Raw genomic sequence first — 21016 nt, forward strand, 5'->3', positions numbered from 1 at the left:
ATAGAGCACAAGCCTTCAACCACTCCAGCAGACAGTCCGAGATAGAGAACCAGCTTTCAACCAATCCAGCAGACCAGTGCCAGATAGAGCACCAGCCCTCAAGCACTCCAGTAGACCAGTCCCAGATAGAGCACCAGCCTTCAACCACTCCAGCAGACCAGTCCCAGATAGAGCAGCAGCCTTCAACCGCTCCAGCAGACCAGTCCCAGATAGAGCACAATCCTTCAACCACTACAGCAGACCCGTCTCAGATAGAGCACCAACTTTCAACCGCTTCAGCAGACCAGTCCCAGATAGAGCACCATCCTTCAACCACTCCAGCAGACCAGTCCCAGATAGAGCACAATCCTTCAACCACTACAGCAGACCAGTCCCAGATAGAGAACCAGCTTTCAACCATTACAGCAGACCAGTCCCAGACAGAGAACCAGCTTTCCACCAATCCAACAGACCAGTGCAAGATAGAGCACCAGCCCTCAAACACTCCAGTAGACCAGTCCCAGATAGAGCACCAGCCTTCAACCACTCCAGCAGACCAGTCCCAGATAGAGCACCAGCTTTCAACCACTCCAGCAGACCAGTCCCAGATAGAGCACCAGCCTACAACCACTACAGCAGACCAGTCCCAGATAGAGCACAATCCTTCAACCACTACAGCAGACCAGTCCCAGAGAGAGAACCAGCTTTTAACCACTACAGCAGACCAGTCCCAGACAGAGAACCAGCTTTCAACCAATCCTGCAGACCAGTGCAAGATAGAGCACCAGCCCTCAAACACTCCAGTAGACCATTCCCAGATAGAGCACCAGCCTTCAACCACTCGAGCAGATCAGTCCCAGATAGAGCAACAGCCTTCAACCGCTCCAGCAGACCAGTCCCAGATACAGCACAATCTTTCAACCACTCCAGCAGACCAGTCCCAGATAGAGCACAATCCTTCAACCACTACAGCAGACCAGTCCCAGGTAGAGCACCAACTTTCAACCACTCCAGCAGACCAGTCCCAGATAGAGCAGCAGCCTTCAACCGCTCCAGCAGACCAGTCCCAGATAGAGCACAATCCTTCAACCACTACAGCAGACCAGTCCCAGATAGATCACAATCCTTCAACCACTACAGCAGACCAGTCCCAGACAGAGAACCAGCCTTCAACCACTACAGCAGACCAGTCCCAGACAGAGAACCAGCATTCAACCACTACAGCAGACCAGTCCCAGATAGACCGTCAGCCTTCAATCACTCCAGCAGACCCACATTTTCCCAGTCCCTTACCCTTCAGAAGGGAGCCAAGAAGATTCATACTTGAGCAGAGCCATTCACTTGCAAACTTAAAAAGAAGAAGAGAATTGACAGAGACAGAGCACGTTTAGCGAAAGATATTCCAAGTATGGTAAACTCATTAAAACACCAGGACAATGGATGATTGACCATGTCATGAATCACGCACCAGCTCTATTTCAGCAGCAGTTTCCACACATGGACAGTCTACAGGATGTCCTTGTAATGACGGCAGGCACAGCTATCATCACACCAGATCAAAAATTCATCCAAATACTGAATATAGACCAAAATCACTGGGTTACAGTATCCAATATTGGCTGCAGCAAAGGCGTAGTGAATGTATATGATTCCATGGGGTGTGGGTTAGATAGAAGAGCAAAGAAGGCTGTAGCCTGTCTGCTATTTCATGAAGGGATAAGTATAAAAATACAGTGCGTGCGTACACAAACAAGTAGGATGTGATGACTGTGGACTATTTGCTATGGCCAATGCAACAGCCAAATGACTGGAACCAACAGAGTTTACGTGGGAGCAGACATCGACGAGAAGCCATCTCGCAACGAGTTTTCAACATTAAATCATGGAGATTTTCCCGTCATGGAGAAGACGATGGGGCCATAAAATCAGGAAAACGTTGACAGGCAACCAGATCGTGGAAGCAACATGATACAGTGTGACAAGTTTAAAGACTGGTACCATACTGATTGCAAAGAACTGTCAGCAAGTTTACTTAAAACAAAAGACTGAAATTTGTGTGTACAAAGTGTAAAAACCAAATGTGTCACTAAATAACTGCCTCAACAAGTGATACTAGCAAATAACCAATGCTTTTCGTGGTTCTGATAACAGATGTAATGTTTTTAGGTGAAATCATGTATCATAAAATTTTTGAACTTTCTTGCTAGGCTCATGTGTGTAAAACTGCCAACCTTTAGCCAATATTGACAAAATAGTCAAACACTTTGAAACATGACAGTCTACATTGTATATTTAAAGGTCAAATCAATTCAAATGAGTAACATTCAAGGTGCAGTATCAATATATACATAACAAAAATGAATGTCACATATAATGAATGTCACATTTGATGCTAAATTTGTGTACACATTGATTCTGAAAAAGAACGCCAGTGAAAAAATAAGAACAACTCTTAGTACTATAGTGACTGTGGTCACACTTTACTTTTCACAAAGTCTACTTCTTGAGCACTAAACAATGCCTACAGTTCATTTGAGCAAATAAAATACCTCTCTTTTGAAGATGTGTAATGGCCTAGCTTATTAATAAATTGAGACCATATAGAACTACAATTTTGCACAATAAATATCAAGTTCAATTTAACTGAATAGTTAATTTATCCTGTTTGTAACAATTGTAACCAAACTATGAAAACGTGAATTCATATTGGCTAAAAACGTTTCTAAATTGTGCCTTTACAGAAAAGAAAAATATCTAAGAAAGATTTGGCAATGTTCATGCACCTTATGGTGTGAGCCATGACCTGGTCACAGACTACATGTATGTTAAGTAACATCAATTCATAGGTCTTGAGTAGCATTCGAAGGGCATCGTTGATAGCAATGAATGTCATATAAAACAGTCAAGTGAGTATAACTGCTAATATTTGTAATCTAAGATCATAAGGAGAAAACCTGGCTCACAACTCCTATTTTATAATGTATATGACTTTAGTTGCTGTTCATTTTAGTGCTTTGTACATATGTGATGTCCTGTGTAAAAATATCGGTTTCTTGCAAATTTTTAAGACAATTTAATATTAGTGGCAGTACATTCTATTCATATCATGATGAAACAATAAGTGCTTAGTAAGATTTGCTTTTATAGAAATGTATCTTCCATTTTTAAACGTTAATATCATTAAAAATGAACCAGTGGGATCGGATGAGAATGGGGTTTTGTTATACAGTGCATATGGGAGAGAGTAAATATGAGGTTGTGAAATTTCTACTCAAGAGTCCATATAGAAATCACTGCTGAGACATTTTTTGATTGCGTAGTAATTTCCATTTGAAAAAAATCATACTTGGGAACCTTGGTCATCTATTGCATATTTTAAAATAATGCCGTTGGGAAAAACTTCGTGGGCATGTTTTCAATACGTTGTCATTATTATTGGATGCATCTTGTACTACACATACAAAAAGGTCTCACTGGTATGATTATAATACTGGTACATCTCTAATAAGCTGATTTTAAGACAGCTCTGTGCATTGATATCACCGACAGACTTGTAAAACACAAGTGTCTGTCCGAAGTTTGTGCTTCTTGTAGATATGTGAAACTGAGATTGTATTTACTCAAAGTATATAAAGGAGCTTTCAGTTTTATATGACCCCCCCCTCCCCCCCCCCCCCCCGTCACCTCAATTTATTGGTCAAAGAAGGGAGGTCATCACTTTTACAAAGTGGATCAAGGAGGATTGCCTGAAGGTGATGATGATGATAATGATGATGATATTGGTGGTGGTGGTGGTGGTGGTGGTGGTGGTGGTGGTGACGACGACGACGACGACGATGACGATGATGATGATGATGATGATGATGATATACCATACCATACGACGATGGTGACGAAGACGGTGACAACGATGATGATGATGATGATGATGATAATGATATACCATACCATACCATACAACGATGATGATGATAGAGGTGACGTCAGCAAAGTTAATGGTACTAAGGTTGCAGGTGGTGATGCAGGTGGTGAAAATGGAAGTGATTGTACCACTGCTGATATTACATTTATTCACAGGGGTTGATAATTTATGATGGAAGGTAGTGAGGGTAATGAACATATTCAGGAGATGGCTTTCAAGGATTATGATGACAACAAAAGACACGAGTTTATGATATTTTATAATCTTGATATGGTTGCTATTTATTTTTATTCATATTCTATTGTTTATTGGAATGAAAAGAACTTGCTGTATTGTGATGTAATTTATTATTGATGATATACTACTTATTTATTTATCTCATTGTTTTTGCAGTTATTTATCCTGTACTGATAGTGTATATTTAGACTTTAGGTATAGCTATTACATATTTTCAGATGTTATATAATTATAATTTATTTACCGATACATATTATAATTTAAGGCTTTATGTATGGAATCCATGTGGATGGGGAATTTGAATTCATTATTTACCCATCATTTGAAATCAAAATCCCCAATCGATTGGATTCTAGGCTAATATGCCCCTAGATGTGTGTGATAGTGTGCATAATAAAAATCTATTTCAACAGAATTATTTATTTTATTTTCAAGTACACCCTTCTAATCACAGTTTTTCTAAAGTAACCCTCCAACAGAGGATGAAAATTTCGGAAGTACTAGCCCTCGATTTTCCGACCTCCGCCCTCCTCCAGATGTTTGAGAATGAAGCTTCGTTTTGTGTGTAGATTGAAAATATAACGACCATTCTGTAATAACACACACAACCAATCACAACTCATTTGGAACTGGCGATAGTAGATCGGACCGGATGTTATTTTACAGGGGGATACAATGTTATGCTGTAAAACATAAATTTTAATCTGGGCCCATTCTAACGCATGCGCATAAACGTTACCCAGATTCTATTTTACTGTGGACTAAAAAAAACATTACACCAGGAGATTATATATATTATTAATTATTCCTGTACAGCTACTAATATCATAGGTATGTTTATGTATCTAAGAGTTCACTTTCCACATGTAGCATTAACACCAAAGCTCCACATGCTGGACAAACCCATAGAAGCTCACGCTGTTGCTAAATTTACCACTAGAGGGCGACCTGAAGGTCGTAAGTACGATCGAGAAGGAAAGACACTCTAACTCCAACTCTAACTTGTGAGATTTAATTTGAGAGCTCGGAAATATACAAAAAATAAACATCAACGGTCAAATAAATAACGTCTAGTGATAGTAAATACCTTAAATTCTTTACTGTATAATTGTCATCTGTTTAAAATGGCTACAGCTGACAATATTTAGTAATATAAGTTAACCTCACTCAAATCCAACACTTGCCCCGTACCCTAGGTATCACCCATATCCAACTGCAGTGCAAGGACACAGCAACGACTGTATGTGTTGCATGATGACACATCGTAATGGCATTTTTCGATTGTTTACATAGTACAATTGTTTCCTGATTGGCTGTTTTGGTGTTGGAATGAACTTTTACATAGTAAACAAGTCACACTAATTTTGCATATTACTGATGGAATCATCTTGTCATGAACAAATCTAAATTAAGTCACCTCTAAGAATGTTCCCATCATATTTCAGACCAAGCTGCCCAGTGGGTTTTGGAGTTGAAGTTTTTTTTTTACCAAAAATCACATTTTTTTACCCAAAAGGGACATCTCGGTTGCAATCATTTTCATTTGAACAATTTCCCAACTAGATATCAGAAGTAACATCACTACCAAATATGAAAGCAATCGGCCCAGCATTTTTTTACTTTAACTTGTTTACACACACACACACACACACACAAACACACACACACACACACACATACACTTTGCCATGCCTATAGCACTACTGAATCTTATCAGTTCAATAAAAATTACATGAGCACCAAGAATAATTTTTATGTATAGTTCTTTTCTTCAACATTACTTGTAAACATGATATCAAAGGCCATTAACAATATACTTATCGCATTTAGTACTATGTGAAGGTGGTTGTCTTATGAAAACATGTGAATACCTACCTTATCATATCAAGAAGTTATCATCAAACATATTCTATGTCACATTGGAATAGGTGTATGCGTCACGTAATAGATACATAAAAGATTACCTCATTTAAACTCAACTTACTTCGTTATCTCTTTCTGCACCAGCATCCAGCAACAATTTAAAGATATCCAAATGTTGATTCTTAGCAGCATAATGTAGACTTGTTTTGTTCCTCTATAATTAAAAGAAAAAATTCATATTACTCTTTCTGTAATAAAAATGGATCATATCAATAATTACAATAATTATTGTAATCTTATCTTGTAAACAAATAAAATATTTTATTTCAACGTATTGTTATGTTGATTGATATTTTAAAATGTTCACAGAGAAAACACTTTATTGAAAACTAGATGAAATTTGTAACAATTACACTAAGTAGGTACAATAGAAGTGTTTATTTTGGTTAATATGTAATATGGATACTGTAAAGCAGATGAACATTGACTGTATTAATTTATCATAGCATACACTGTACATGTAGTACAAACACTGATGTATTAATTTATCATAGCATACACTGTACATGTAGTACAAACACTGATGTATTGATTTATCATAGCATACACTGTACATGTAGTACAAACACTGATGTATTAATTTATCATAGCATACACTGTACATGTAGTACAAACACTGATGTATTGATTTATCATAGCATACACTGTACATGTAGTACAAACACTGATGTATTAATTTATCATAGCATACACTGTACATGTAGTACAAGCACTGATGTATTAATTTATCATAGCATACACTGTACATGTAGTACAAACACTGATGTATTAATTTATCATACCATACACTGTACATGTAGTACAAACACTGATGTATTAATTTATCATAGCATACACTATACATGTAGTACAAACACTGATGTATTAATTTATCATAGCATACACTGTACATGTAGTACAAACACTGATGTATTGATTTATCATAGCATACACTGTACATATAGTACAAACACTGATGTATTAATTTATCATAGCATACACTGTACATGTAGTACAAACACTGATGTATTAATTTATCATAGCATACACTGTACATGTAGTACAAACACTGATGTATTAATTTATCATAGCATACACTGTACATGTAGTACAAACACTGATGTATTAATTTATCATAGCATACACTGTACATGTAGTACAAACACTGATGTATTGATTTATCATAGCATACACTGTACATATAGTACAAACACTGATGTATTAATTTATCATAGCATACACTGTACATGTAGTACAAACACTGATGTATTGATTTATCATAGCATACACTGTACATATAGTACAAACACTGATGTATTAATTTATCATAGCATACACTGTACATGTAGTACAAACACTGATGTATTAATTTATCATAGCATACACTGTACATATAGTACAAACACTGATGTATTAATTTATCATAGCATACACTGTACATGTAGTACAAACACTGATGTATTGATTTATCATAGCATACACTGTACATATAGTACAAACACTGATGTATTAATTTATCATAGCATACACTGTACATATAGTACAAACACTGATGTATTAATTTATCATAGCATACACTGTACATGTAATACAAACACTGATGTATTAATTTATCATAGCATACACTGTACATGTAATACAAACACTGATGTATTGATTTATCATAGCATACACTGTACATGTAATACAAACACTGATGTATTAATTTATCATAGCATACACTGTACATGTAATACAAACACTGATGTATTAATTTATCATATCATACACTGTACATGTAGTACAAACACTGATGTATTAATTTATCATAGCATACACTGTACATGTAGTACAAACACTGATGTATTAATTTATCATAGCATACACTGTACATGTAATACAAACACTGATGTATTTATTTATCATAGCATACACTGTACATGTAATACAAACACTGATGTATTAATTTATCATAGCATACACTGTACATGTAGTACAAACACTGATGTATTAATTTATCATAGCATACACTATACATGTAGTACAAACACTGATGTATTAATTTATCATAGCATACACTATACATGTAGTACACACACTGATGTATTAATTTATCATAGCATACACTGTACATGTAGTACAAACACTGATGTATTAATTTATCATAGCATACACTGTACATGTAGTACAAACACTGATGTATTAATTTATCATAGCATACACTGTACATGTAGTACAAACACTGATGTATTAATTTATCATAGCATACACTGTACATATAGTACAAGCACTGATGTATTGATTTATCATAGCATACACTGTACATGTAGTACAAACACTGATGTATTAATTTATCATAGCATACACTGTACATGTAGTACAAACACTGATGTATTAATTTATCATAGCATACACTGTACATGTAATACAAACACTGATGTATTAATTTATCATAGCATACACTGTACATATAGTACAAGCACTGATGTATTGATTTATCATAGCATACACTGTACATATAGTACAAACACTGATGTATTAATGTATCATAGCATACACTATACATGTAGTACAAACACTGATGTATTGATTTATCATAGCATACACTGTACATATAGTACACACACTGATGTATTAATTTATCATACCATACACTGTACATGTAGTACAAACACTGATGTATTAATTTATCATAGCATACACTGTACATGTAGTACAAACACTGATGTATTAATTTATCATAGCATACACTGTACATGTAGTACAAACACTGATGTATTAATTTATCATAGCATACACTGTACATGTAGTACACACACTGATGTATTAATTTATCATAGCATACACTGTACATGTAGTACAAACACTGATGTATTAATTTATCATAGCATACACTGTACATGTAGTACAAACACTGATGTATTGATTTATCATAGCATACACTGTACATATAGTACACACACTGATGTATTAATTTATCATAGCATACACTGTACATGTAATACAAACACTGATATATTGATTTATCATAGCATACACTGTACATGTAGTACACACACTGATGTATTAATTTATCATAGCATACACTGTACATATAGTACACACACTGATGTATTAATTTATCATAGCATACACTGTACATATAGTACACACACTGATGTATTAATTTATCATAGCATACACTGTACATGTAGTACAAACACTGATGTATTAATTTATCATAGCATACACTGTACATATAGTACACACACTGATGTATTGATTTATCATAGCATACACTGTACATGTAGTACAAACACTGATATATTGATTTATCATAGCATACACAGTACATATAGTACACACACTGATATATTGATTTATCATAGCATACACTGTACATGTAGTACAAACACTGATGTATTAATTTATCATAGCATACACTGTACATGTAGTACAAACACTGATGTATTAATTTATCATAGCATACACTGTACATGTAGTACAAACACTGATATATTGATTTATCATAGCATACACAGTACATATAGTACACACACTGATATATTAATTTATCATAGCATACACTGTACATGTAATACAAACACTGATGTATTAATTTATCATAGCATACACTGTACATGTAGTACAAACACTGATGTATTAATTTATCATAGCATACACTGTACATGTAGTACAAACACTGATGTATTAATTTATCATAGCATACACTATACATGTAGTACAAGCACTGATGTATTAATTTATCATAGCATACACTGTACATGTAGTACAAACACTGATGTATTAATTTATCATAGCATACACTGTACATGTAGTACAAACACTGATGTATTGATTTATCATAGCATACACTGTACATGTAGTACAAACACTGATGTATTGATTTATCATAGCATACACTATACATGTAGTACAAACACTGATGTATTAATTTATCATAGCATACACTGTACATGTAGTACAAACACTGATGTATTGATTTATCATAGCATACACTGTACATGTAGTACAAACACTGATGTATTAATAATATGTCAAATAATATCAAATCATAAAATATAAAATAGCACCAATGGCATTGTAGCACAACTATAAAGTTTTTAAAAATGTTTATCCATACTGATCCATGCTAGGTTTAGGTGTTTATTTGCTGAATGACTATCCAGATACCTATCCAACCATGTTGCTATCTTTGCGATATATGTGATCATTTGGCTGTTGCTATGGGTGTGGTCTTGTTGCTAGGTACATTTGCATACATTTTTTAACTTCATTCATTTTGTCTTTTTATTACAGTAACTTATTATTTTTGCAATAAACGTGATAATTTGGCTGTTCCTATGGGCGTGGTCTTGTTGCTAGGCACATTTACATCCATTTCTTAAATGTTTATTCATTTGTCTGTGAATCCCTGATGTTATCCTTGCAATATCCGTGATCATTTGGTTGTTACTATGGGCATGGGCTTGTTGCTAGGCACATTTACATACATTTTTTAAATGTTTGTTCATTTGTGTATTAATTCATGTAGTTATTTTTGCAATACACGTGATCATTTGGCAGTTGCTATGGGCATAGTCATGGTTGCTACTGATAATTGCATACATTTTTTTGAATGTTTACTGACTTGCCTACCACATGATGTAATTGGACCAAACTCTTCTGGCATTTGGTTGTTGCTAAGGGCGTGGTCATAGTTGCTAAGGCCAATTGTATCAAACTATTTGGAAGAAAGTCTGCATAATAACAATTATTGAAACATGTAACCAAATTTCAGTCATTGATCGAGTACTTCTTGAGATGTAAAATTCTGACCAAAATTCACCTTTATTGCATCTAATTTGCATATTACTGTTGAGATCATTATATTTTCAATAATTATTCATCTATATACACTTCCAGATGCATCCCCATTATATTTCAGCCCAATCTGCTCAGTAGTATTGGAATGAAAGATTTTTGATCAAAAAGACACATTTTTAGCCCTATATTACATATTACTGATGTAATTATTATGCAATGAGCATATCTTAAGTTACTTACCCCTGCATACATTCCCACCAAAATTTCAGGTATAAACTGTCCAGTAGTTTTGGAGTTTAAGTTGTTTGACCAAAAATCATATTGTTTGACCCAAAATGCACACCCTTATGTCCCAACTAGACACCAGAAGTAACATGACCACCAAATATCAAAGCAATTGGTCCAGCAGTTTTTTTTACTTTAAGTTTTTACACACACATACACACACACACCCACACAAACAGACAGACAGACAGACAGACAGACATACAGACAGACAGACAGACAGACAGACAGACAGACAGACAGACAGACAGACAGACAGACAGACAGACAGACAGACAGATAAACAGACAGACAGACAGACAGACAGACACTTTGTCATGCCTCTAGCACAACTGAACCTTATCAGTTCTAAAAATGATAAAATCAAGAAACTGATATATTTTATAAAGAGTTGTAATTTCGGGGTGTTTCACAGTCACTGATTTTCATCTGATTGTTATCATTTGCCCATAAGAGCACTGCAATACCGTTGTGTGTGCATAATATCCCACTCACTCATTTCATCATTTTAGTGTCTTATTTAACAACAAAAACATAAAAATATTTGATCTAAAAAAAACACATTAGTATTTATTAGAATACATAGTGATTTAGACCTACTACATTTAACAGTGGGACAATGGATCTTACTAAGAAAGGCCCAAGCGATACCCAATGGGAGATAGAATAACTGAACATCAGACCTACATTATCTACCAGAACAGACAAGGAAACCATTCAGTCAGAGGTTAATTTGAAGTTGCCAATGCAGCATAAAGCACTGGACGAACTCCTTGCATCACTGGGTAACAACGCCCTGAAAGACGAACTGGTAGACAGCAATATAAACAAAACCTCTCGTGCAAGTAATGTGAAAGGTGAGAATAAGCTACTATTAATACAAGACTTTATATCATCAAAAAAGGGATCATTTGATGTCTGTTATGAAACAGAAGTCATAAATGATGGCCAAACTAAACTTGTGGTGCGTTCGTCTACACAACAACAACAAAGCCAGATCAGGTTACACTCCCCCAATGGATTTCTGCAAACGTCCTTATACTGAGAACGCTTATTCAACATGGTCTATCGCAGGATGTAATCTTAATTAAGCTACCTCGAGCATACAATTAATATTGGTGACTATGCCTAATCATACATCACCAAATCTGTCATCATGTTTTAGGACTTAAAATATAGGAAGAACCAGGCTTTGGCAACCTTGCCATAGAGAACGGTTGACCTCCACATGTCACTCTATGACCACCTCTCCCACAAAAAACTAAACCTACGATAAAATCACGCTCTTTCGACCCTACTGGCAAGGAAATGTGTTTTGATTTCCAAAACACAATTGGCTGTCATAGGAAAGGACACAACACAATCACAGTCTAAGTTGGAATAAAGTTGTTAAACTGAAACTGCGACAACCACTCACTTTCCTATGAATTCAAATCAACTCAGTTACACGAACCTTATCTCTAAATCAAAACAAATTAAACGACTTTTGTAACACAATATTTCTGGTAAACCAAACTTACTACAGGACCTGTGTAACACCAACTACAAAGCCTGGTTACAGAAGTACCTACATATAAAAGACTAGCATATGCAGAGACAACAAAGTGCACTTACAGTTCACAATGAACAGCTTACCTGTGTTTTTATTTGTACTTTGGTATCCAGCCAGTGCCATGCAGTCAACTTAATGTGTGCCATAATGCAGTGTTCCTACCTTAAAGCAAACTGGTACACCAGGATACTTTAATATTATCAGATTACTACACACCGAGGCTGGTTTACCCAACCCACTGGAAGACAACTGGCTCCTTGATATTGTGAAACGTGGCATCTCTCGTGGTAATGGATCACCACCAAAGCAAAAACTCCCTATAACACCCACAATTTTATTAGACATTCATACACAGTGGGATTTAATCATTCCGTTCAATGCAACATTCTAGTCAGTCTGCCTAGTAGCCTTCTTCACATTCACAAGAAAGTCTACACTGTTACAACAAATGGCCTAACTACCAGCAGATGTTAAATATTTCCACAGGTTGGACATCTCGTTATATACAGATTATGCTATCTTAAGCATAAGACATACCAAGATGATTCAGTACAGACAACGTGTATTACAATTGTCATTACATGCTATTCCTAATTCTTTTCTTTGTCCAATTGCATCCATTAAACACATACTCCATCTCTGCCCTTCAATCAAAACAACCAGCCATTTGTTCTCATATGGTTACTCAAAATAGTGATTTCAAAACCCTCAGTTAACACTAACCCACACAAATTTCACTAAATCATTAAAAGTGGAACTAATTAGTTGTGGATACAAGTCATCACAATACTCAGGTCATTCTTTCCATAGAAGTGGAGCCACTTTTACATTTAGGGATACCATCAATTCTTATCAAGAAACAATTTGACTGGCGATCCAATGCCTTTGAACTTTATACAATTGCTAACAATGACACTAAGCTTAAGGTCACAAAATCCTTTGCATTAGCCTTATCTTAATTATGACGTGGACAAGTGAAACTGCAACTTGTACATAGTGTTAGTTCACTGTGTCAATGTAGGGGGTTTTCAGAATTGACCACATTTGCTGTTTGTCAACATATAAATAAGTTGTTTGATAGTCATTTAAGTGTAATTATGATGAAAATATCCTGGCCATGCCCTTCTATATCAACTAATAGGCCAAACATGTGCTCACTTAATGAAAAAATATTAATGCTTTGACTTTGAATATTGTAAATTCTATTGTTTATACATCTAGATATGAGGAGCTCAAAATTGGATTCATTTCAACCATAAAGTCTATGTAACACAAAAAATAAACTTGTCTTAACCGGCTTTGGGTCTAACCAAGGTTTCACCAGATAATCCAACATCATATTTAACCATGGTCAAACATGTTCATCAATGATCCCCAAAAAATTCAGCTGTGCCTTATACACCACGGTGGACCATGATTGACTGTGGTTTTGCATCATGGAATTTTGACAGTGAATGACATGGTGCCAATTACCAAGCATAGTCAACCATGGTTACTACTACAGTCAGAACACGGTCAACCATGGTAATTGACCATAGTGAACCAAGTTCTGACCATAGTTAACCATGTTGTAGAAAGCAGGAATTGATAGACTTACCCAAGATTCATTTGTATCGTTCACACCATTCACACCATTCTCCAAGCAGGATTTAACCTTCTCTATATTTCCACTCCCAGCAGCAATGAGAAACTAATATAAAACAAACATATGTAATGTTTAGACTAATTTACACCCTTTTTACAAATTATGTCAAAATGAAATCAAAAAGTTGCTTCCTGTAAACACAGTGTTAATAATATCTTAATATTTCCTTTTAGATGACAGTGAATATGTATGTCAATAACTTAAAGTAAATATTAATACCTAAGGTAATTACCTATTATGTCAATAACTTACAGTAAATATGAATACATAAGGTAATTACCTATTATGTTAATAACTTACAGTAAATATGAATACATAAGGTAATTACCTATTATGTTAATAACTTACAGTAAATATGAATACATAAGGTAATTACCTATTATGTCAATAACTTACAGTAAATATGAATACATAAGGTAATTACCTATTATGTTAATAACTTACAGTAAATATGAATACATAAGGTAATTACCTATTATGTTAATAACTTACAGTAAATATTAATACCTAAGGCGATTACCTATTATGTCATATTGTATGAGGTGAGATTAGTGCCAAAACACTTGTCTTAACATTATTTTAAGTTAACATTTTCATTTTATTCTCCCATTTTGTCTCCATTTTTATCTCATTGTTTTTACATTTTTATTTCAACCTCTAATTTTGATTGCATTTTTATCTCATTTTGTTCAAATTTTTATTTTAACCTCTCATTGTGTTTGCATTTTTATTTAATTGTGTTCACATTTTTTTTCATTTTTATCTCATTGTGTTTGCATTTTTATTTCAACCTCTCATTTTGTTTGCATTTTTATCTCATTTTGTTCACATTTTTATTTCAACCTCTCATTTTGTTTGCATTTTTATCTCATTGTGTTCGCATTTTTATTTCAACCTCTCATTTTGTTTGCATTTTTATCTAATTGTGTTCACATTTTTATTTCAACCTCTCATTTTGTTTGCATTTTTATCTCATTGTGTTCACATTTTTATTTCAACCTCTCATTTTGTTTGCATTTTTATTTAATTGTGTTCACATTTTTTTTCATTTTTATCTCATTGTGTTTGCATTTTTATTTCAACCTCTCATTTTGTTTGCATTTTTATCTCATTTTGTTCACATTTTTATTTCAACCTCTCATTTTGTTCAATTTTTATTCCAACATTTCATTATGTTTGCATTTTTATCTCATTGTGTTTGCATTTTTATTTCAACCTCTCATTTTGTTTGCATTTTTATCTCATTTTGTTCACATTTTTATTCCAACATCTCATTGTGTTTGCATTTTTAATTCAACCTCTCATTTTGTTTGCATTTTTATCTCATTTTGTTTGCATTTTTATTTCAACCTCTCATTTTGTTTGCATTTTTATCTCATTTTGTTCACATTTTTATTTCAACCTCTCATTTTGATTGCATTTTTATCTCATTGTGTTTGCATTTTTATTTCAACCTCTCATTTTGTTTGCATTTTTATCTCATTTTGTTCACATTTTTATTTCAACCTCTCATTTTGTTCACATTTTTATTCCAACATTTCATTGTGTTTGCATTTTTATCTCATTGTGTTTGCATTTTTATTTCAACCTCTCATTTTGTTTGCATTTTTATCTCATTTTGTTCACATTTTTATTCCAACATCTCATTGTGTTTGCATTTTTAATTCAACCTCTCATTTTGTTTGCATTTTTATCTCATTGTGTTTGCATTTTTATTTCAACCTCTCATTGTGTTTGCATTTTTATTTAATTGTGTTCACATTTTTTTTCATTTTAATCTGTGTTTGCATTTTTATTTCAACCTCTCATTTTGTTTGCATTTTTATCTCATTGTGTTTGCATTTTTATTTAAATCTCCCATTTTGTTTGCATTTTTATTTCAACCTCTCATTTTGTTTGCATTTTTATTCCAACATCTCATTGTGTTTGCATTTTTATCTCATTGTGTTTGCATTTTTATCACATTTTGTTCACATTTCTATTCCAACATCTCATTATTTGCATTTTTATCTCATTGTGTTCACATTTTTATTTCAACCTCTCATTTGTTTGCATTTTTATCTAATTGTGTTCACATTTTTATTTCAATCTCTCATTTTGTTTGCATTTTTATCTCATTGTGTTTGCATTTTTATTTCAACCTCTCATTTCGTTTGCATTTTTATCTAATTGTGTTCACATTTTTATTGTTATTATTATCATTATTACTATTTTAATGTTGCATAAGTACACTTTAAGGCCTGTCCCGCAATCTTTTACACAAAATGGCTGGTACAAATGGTTTGACACGGGCTAATGAACTGCTAGCAATTACTGATTCCCTTCGATTGTCATCCCAAGTTGGATCATTAGTCCAAGAACATGAAGAAAAAAACTGTGTTCTCAACAACACCCAATCATCGGGTAGAATGTTCGATTGAACTGAATACTCCAAAATATGTCCATGGAAACAACATAATATATCTATATGCCTATAATAGCCATAGCCATAGTATGATAAGTGAAACTGTGACTGATGAAGAGACCCTATAGTTGGTTTCAAAATGTTCATCTAGAAGGATCAACTATTAAGCTTACCGAACATATCGCTAAAAGTTTCCCTACACAAACCAACCCAAAATTGTAAGGGTTCCAACCTGTACATAGCAACCACACGGCTGGTTAACTCTAACCAAAATACCATACAACCTGGATGAATTTTGTCCATGTTCGGAGCCCCATCCCCCTCTTATACATAGCTGTAGAACATTTTATAACCTCAACTTTTCTTGAACCTTGAGATGTTTGGCAAATTTCTACACCACCAGCATTTTCGATTTTGGGATACGCATCACTCAAAAACTCAATCACCTCCAAGCTATTTAAATTTACAGGCATGTGTAATTTTTTTCTCACCAAGGCCAGCTTTCACCAATTCCCTCTTTTCCTGCAAAGTAGGAACCCAATCCTAACGCGACCCAAACGTGTGGCCAAGTTGGACGCCCGGCTGGTCGACTCCATGAGCGGGATGCAGATGCAGTGCCCTCACAGACCTGCCATGACGAGGACGACTCCTAGAACGAAAACACCTACTAAACTCCCTCCTTAGCACTTGTGTCTCCGTTGTTGGAGTAGCTGTAGTCATAATCTGGGCACGGGTTGGCGGTGTCTATAGAGCTTGGCATGATTGGACATTGCGTGGAGAGTCCCCAACATGCCCGACGCTCGATTGTGATTGAGAGACGGTGGGTGATGTGATCAAAGGGGGTAGCGGCGTTCTTCCACCGGATAGAGCTTGTCTAAGCAAGCTGCTGGCCTCATTCAGTGCCTGACATGCCTCAGATATCATGGCACTGTTCAGAGAAGCAAATCCATCTGTACTAGAAGTATTGGAGTGGCCGCTGCCCCAATTCAACGATGACCAGACGATATTTTCAACCACGGAAACATGTGCCCTTTAACTTAGTACTTTATTATCACAGATGATTGAAAGTTTCACGAAAGCGTGACACTGAACAAAGAGTCCAGTCACCTTTAAGTACAGGTGTCAAAAACTTCCTAAATCTGTCCAACGAACTAAAACGATAGCGAAAGTATTTATTTCGGGTAAAATTTAAGAATTTCACACTGACAGGAAAGCCAACTCTAGGCTAGGGAGATACATAAATTATGATAATGAGATAGATAATAAAAATGTGAACACAATGACAACCAAATAAAAATGTGAACACAATTAGATAAAAATGCAAACAAAATGAGAGGTTGAAATAAAAATGCAAACAAAATGGGATGTTGAAATAAAAATGCAAACACAATGAGATAAAAATGCAAACAAAATGAGAGGTTGAAATAAAAATGCAAACAAAATGAGAGGTTAATATAAAAATGCAAACACAATGAGATGTTGGAATAAAAATGTGAACACAATGAGATAAAAATGCAGACAAAATGAGAGGTTGAAATAAAAATGCAAACACAATGAGATAAAAATGCAAACAAAATGAGAGGTTGAAATAAAAATGCAAACAAAATGAGAGGTTACAATAAAAATGTGAACACAATGAGATAAAAATGCAAACAAAATGAGAGGTTGAAATAAAAATGCAAACAAAATGAGAGGTTGAAATAAAAATGCAAACACAATAAGATAAAAATGCAAACAAAATGGGAGATTTAAATAAAAATGCAAACACAATGAGATAAAAATGCAGACAAAATGAGAGGTTGAAATAAAAATGCGAACACAATAAGATAAAAATGCAAACAAAATGGGAGATTTAAATAAAAATGCAAACACAATGAGATAAAAATGCAAACAAAATGAGAGATTGAAATAAAAATGTGAACACAATTAGATAAAAATGCAAACAAAATGGGAGATTTAAATAAAAATGCAAACACAATGAGATGAAAATGCAAACAAACTGAGAGGTTGAAATAAAAATGCAAACAAAATGGGAGATTTAAATAAAAATGCAAACACAATTAGATAAAAATGCAAACAAAATGAGAGGTTGAAATAAAAATGTGAACACAATTAGATATAAATGGAGACAAAATGGGAGAATAAAATGAAAATGTAAACTAAAAAAAATACCGCCAATGGCGTTGTACCACAACTGTACAGTTTCTAATAGTTTATCCATATGCTAGTCCATGCTAACAATAAGTGGTCATTTGTTGAATAACTATCCAGTTGCCTATCCAACCATGTTGCTATCTTTACGATATATGCTATCATTTGGCTGTTGCTATGGGCGTGGTCATGTTGTTAGATATATTTGCATACATTTTTGTATCTTTTTGTTCACTTGTGTATGAATTCCTGATATTATCTTTGCAATATTCGTGATTATTTGGCTGTTGCTATGGGCGTGGTCTTGTTGCTAGGCATATTTACATACATTTTTTGAATGTTTATTCATATGTCTTTCTATTCCTGTTGTTATCTTTGCAATATAGGTGATTATTTGACTGTTGCTATGGGCGTGGTCTTGTTGCTAGGCACATTTGCATACATTTTTTGGATGTTTGTTCATATGTCTTTCTATTCCTGTTGTTATCTTTGCAATATAGGTGATTATTTGACTGTTGCTATGGGCGTGGTCATGTTGCTAGGCAAATTTACATACATTTTTGAATGTTTATTCAATTGTCTATTAATTCCTGTTGTTATCTTTGTGAAATACACGACCGTTTGGCTGTTGCTATGGGCGTGGTCATGGTTGCTAGGGTATTTGCACACATTTTTTGAATGTTTACTCACTTGCCTACCAGATGATGTTGTTATTTGACCAAAATATACTGCCATTTGGTTGTTGCTAAGGGTGTGGTCATGGTCGCTAGGGCCAATTTTGTCAAAATGGTTTGAAGAAAATCTGCATAATTACACTTTCAGAAACATCTCACCAAGTTTCAGACTCATTGACCAAGTACTTTTTGAAATATAAGTTTTTGACCAAAAATGAACATTTTTACACCTAATTTGCATATCACTCATGGAATCATTGTATGTTTAATATTTCTTCGTCCATACATCCCTAGATACATTCCCATTAAATTTCAGCCCAATCTGCTCAGTACTTTTGGAATTATAGATTTTTAACCTAAAAGACACATTTTTAGCCCCAATTTGCATATCACTGATGGAATCATCATGTCATGAACAAATCTTACTTTACATCCCCTTAAGAATGTTCCCACCAAATTTCGCACCAATCTGCCCAGTAAATTCTGAGTTTAAGTTTTTTGACCAAAAACCACATTTTTTGACCCAAATCACACACCTGTGATGCGATCATTTTGATTTGAACAATTTCCCAACTAGACACCCAAGGTAATGGACCCACCAAATATAATGGCAATCGGTTCAGCGGTTTTTGACTTTAAGTTGTTTACACACACACACACACACACACACACACACACACACACACACACACACACACACACACACACAGACAGACAGACAGACAGACAGACAGACAGACGCCGGGCGATCCCTATAGCACTACTGAACCTCAGTTCAGTTGTGCTAATAATGTTAAGACAAGTGTTTTGGCATTAATCTCACCTCATAGTAGTGTCCATGGTAGTTTAGTACCTACATTTGGGTTTCTTTGTATAGTTCAGTGGTACATTGCAAATTCTATATCAATTATTTGATTGTTAATTGGATCACATTATTACATGAGCACAAGACACAGTGTGATCTCAAGGAAGCCATCACAGGTGAAATACATTAAAGTGAAATGTTAGATGTCAGACTGACAAAGGAATCTTTGTCTTTGCGTTAACACTGTTACTGTATTAAAATGAGCCATTTTAGCTCTATGTTGTGAATGTATTTCGGTAGTTAATTTGTATATTCCTTTTATAGTGGAAATAAGTGGAATTAACAAACTATAGTAAAAACCTAAATTAGATTTTGTCAAAGCTTTACAATGCCGTCGATTGATATTTGAAAAATGTTGTGCCAATGGCGTTGTACCACAACTGTACAGATTTTTAAAATGTTTTGCACATGGATACAGTATAGGTATTGATTTTTACCCCTAATTTGAATGTCACTGATGGGATCATCATGTCGTGAACACTTCTTAATTTAAACACCCTTAAGAATGTTCCCATCAAATTTCACACCGATCTGCCCAGTAGTTTTTGTTTTTTGACAAAAAATAACATTTTTTATCCAAATCATACACCGGTGGTAAGATCATTCTCATCTGAA

The 21016-nt window shown here is 34.5% G+C and overlaps 1 protein-coding gene across 2 annotated transcripts in view; it reads right to left on the reverse strand.

Moving 5' to 3' along the window:
* The window catches only part of LOC144453241 (putative palmitoyltransferase ZDHHC13), a 194533-nt gene that overhangs the window by 113409 nt on the left and 60108 nt on the right, over positions 1-21016 (reverse strand). For both annotated transcript variants that reach the window (XM_078144511.1, XM_078144512.1), the window contains exons 4-5: positions 14260-14352; positions 6123-6215 (exon numbers count right to left, since the gene is read on the reverse strand). In XM_078144511.1, the coding sequence (XP_078000637.1) occupies positions 6123-6215; positions 14260-14352 (186 nt within the window). The remainder of the gene's footprint in view (positions 1-6122; positions 6216-14259; positions 14353-21016) is intronic.

This window comes from Glandiceps talaboti (genome assembly GCF_964340395.1).
Source record: "Glandiceps talaboti chromosome 19 unlocalized genomic scaffold, keGlaTala1.1 keGlaTala1_19_unloc_1, whole genome shotgun sequence".
In the NCBI taxonomy this organism is placed as follows: domain Eukaryota; kingdom Metazoa; phylum Hemichordata; class Enteropneusta; family Spengelidae; genus Glandiceps; species Glandiceps talaboti.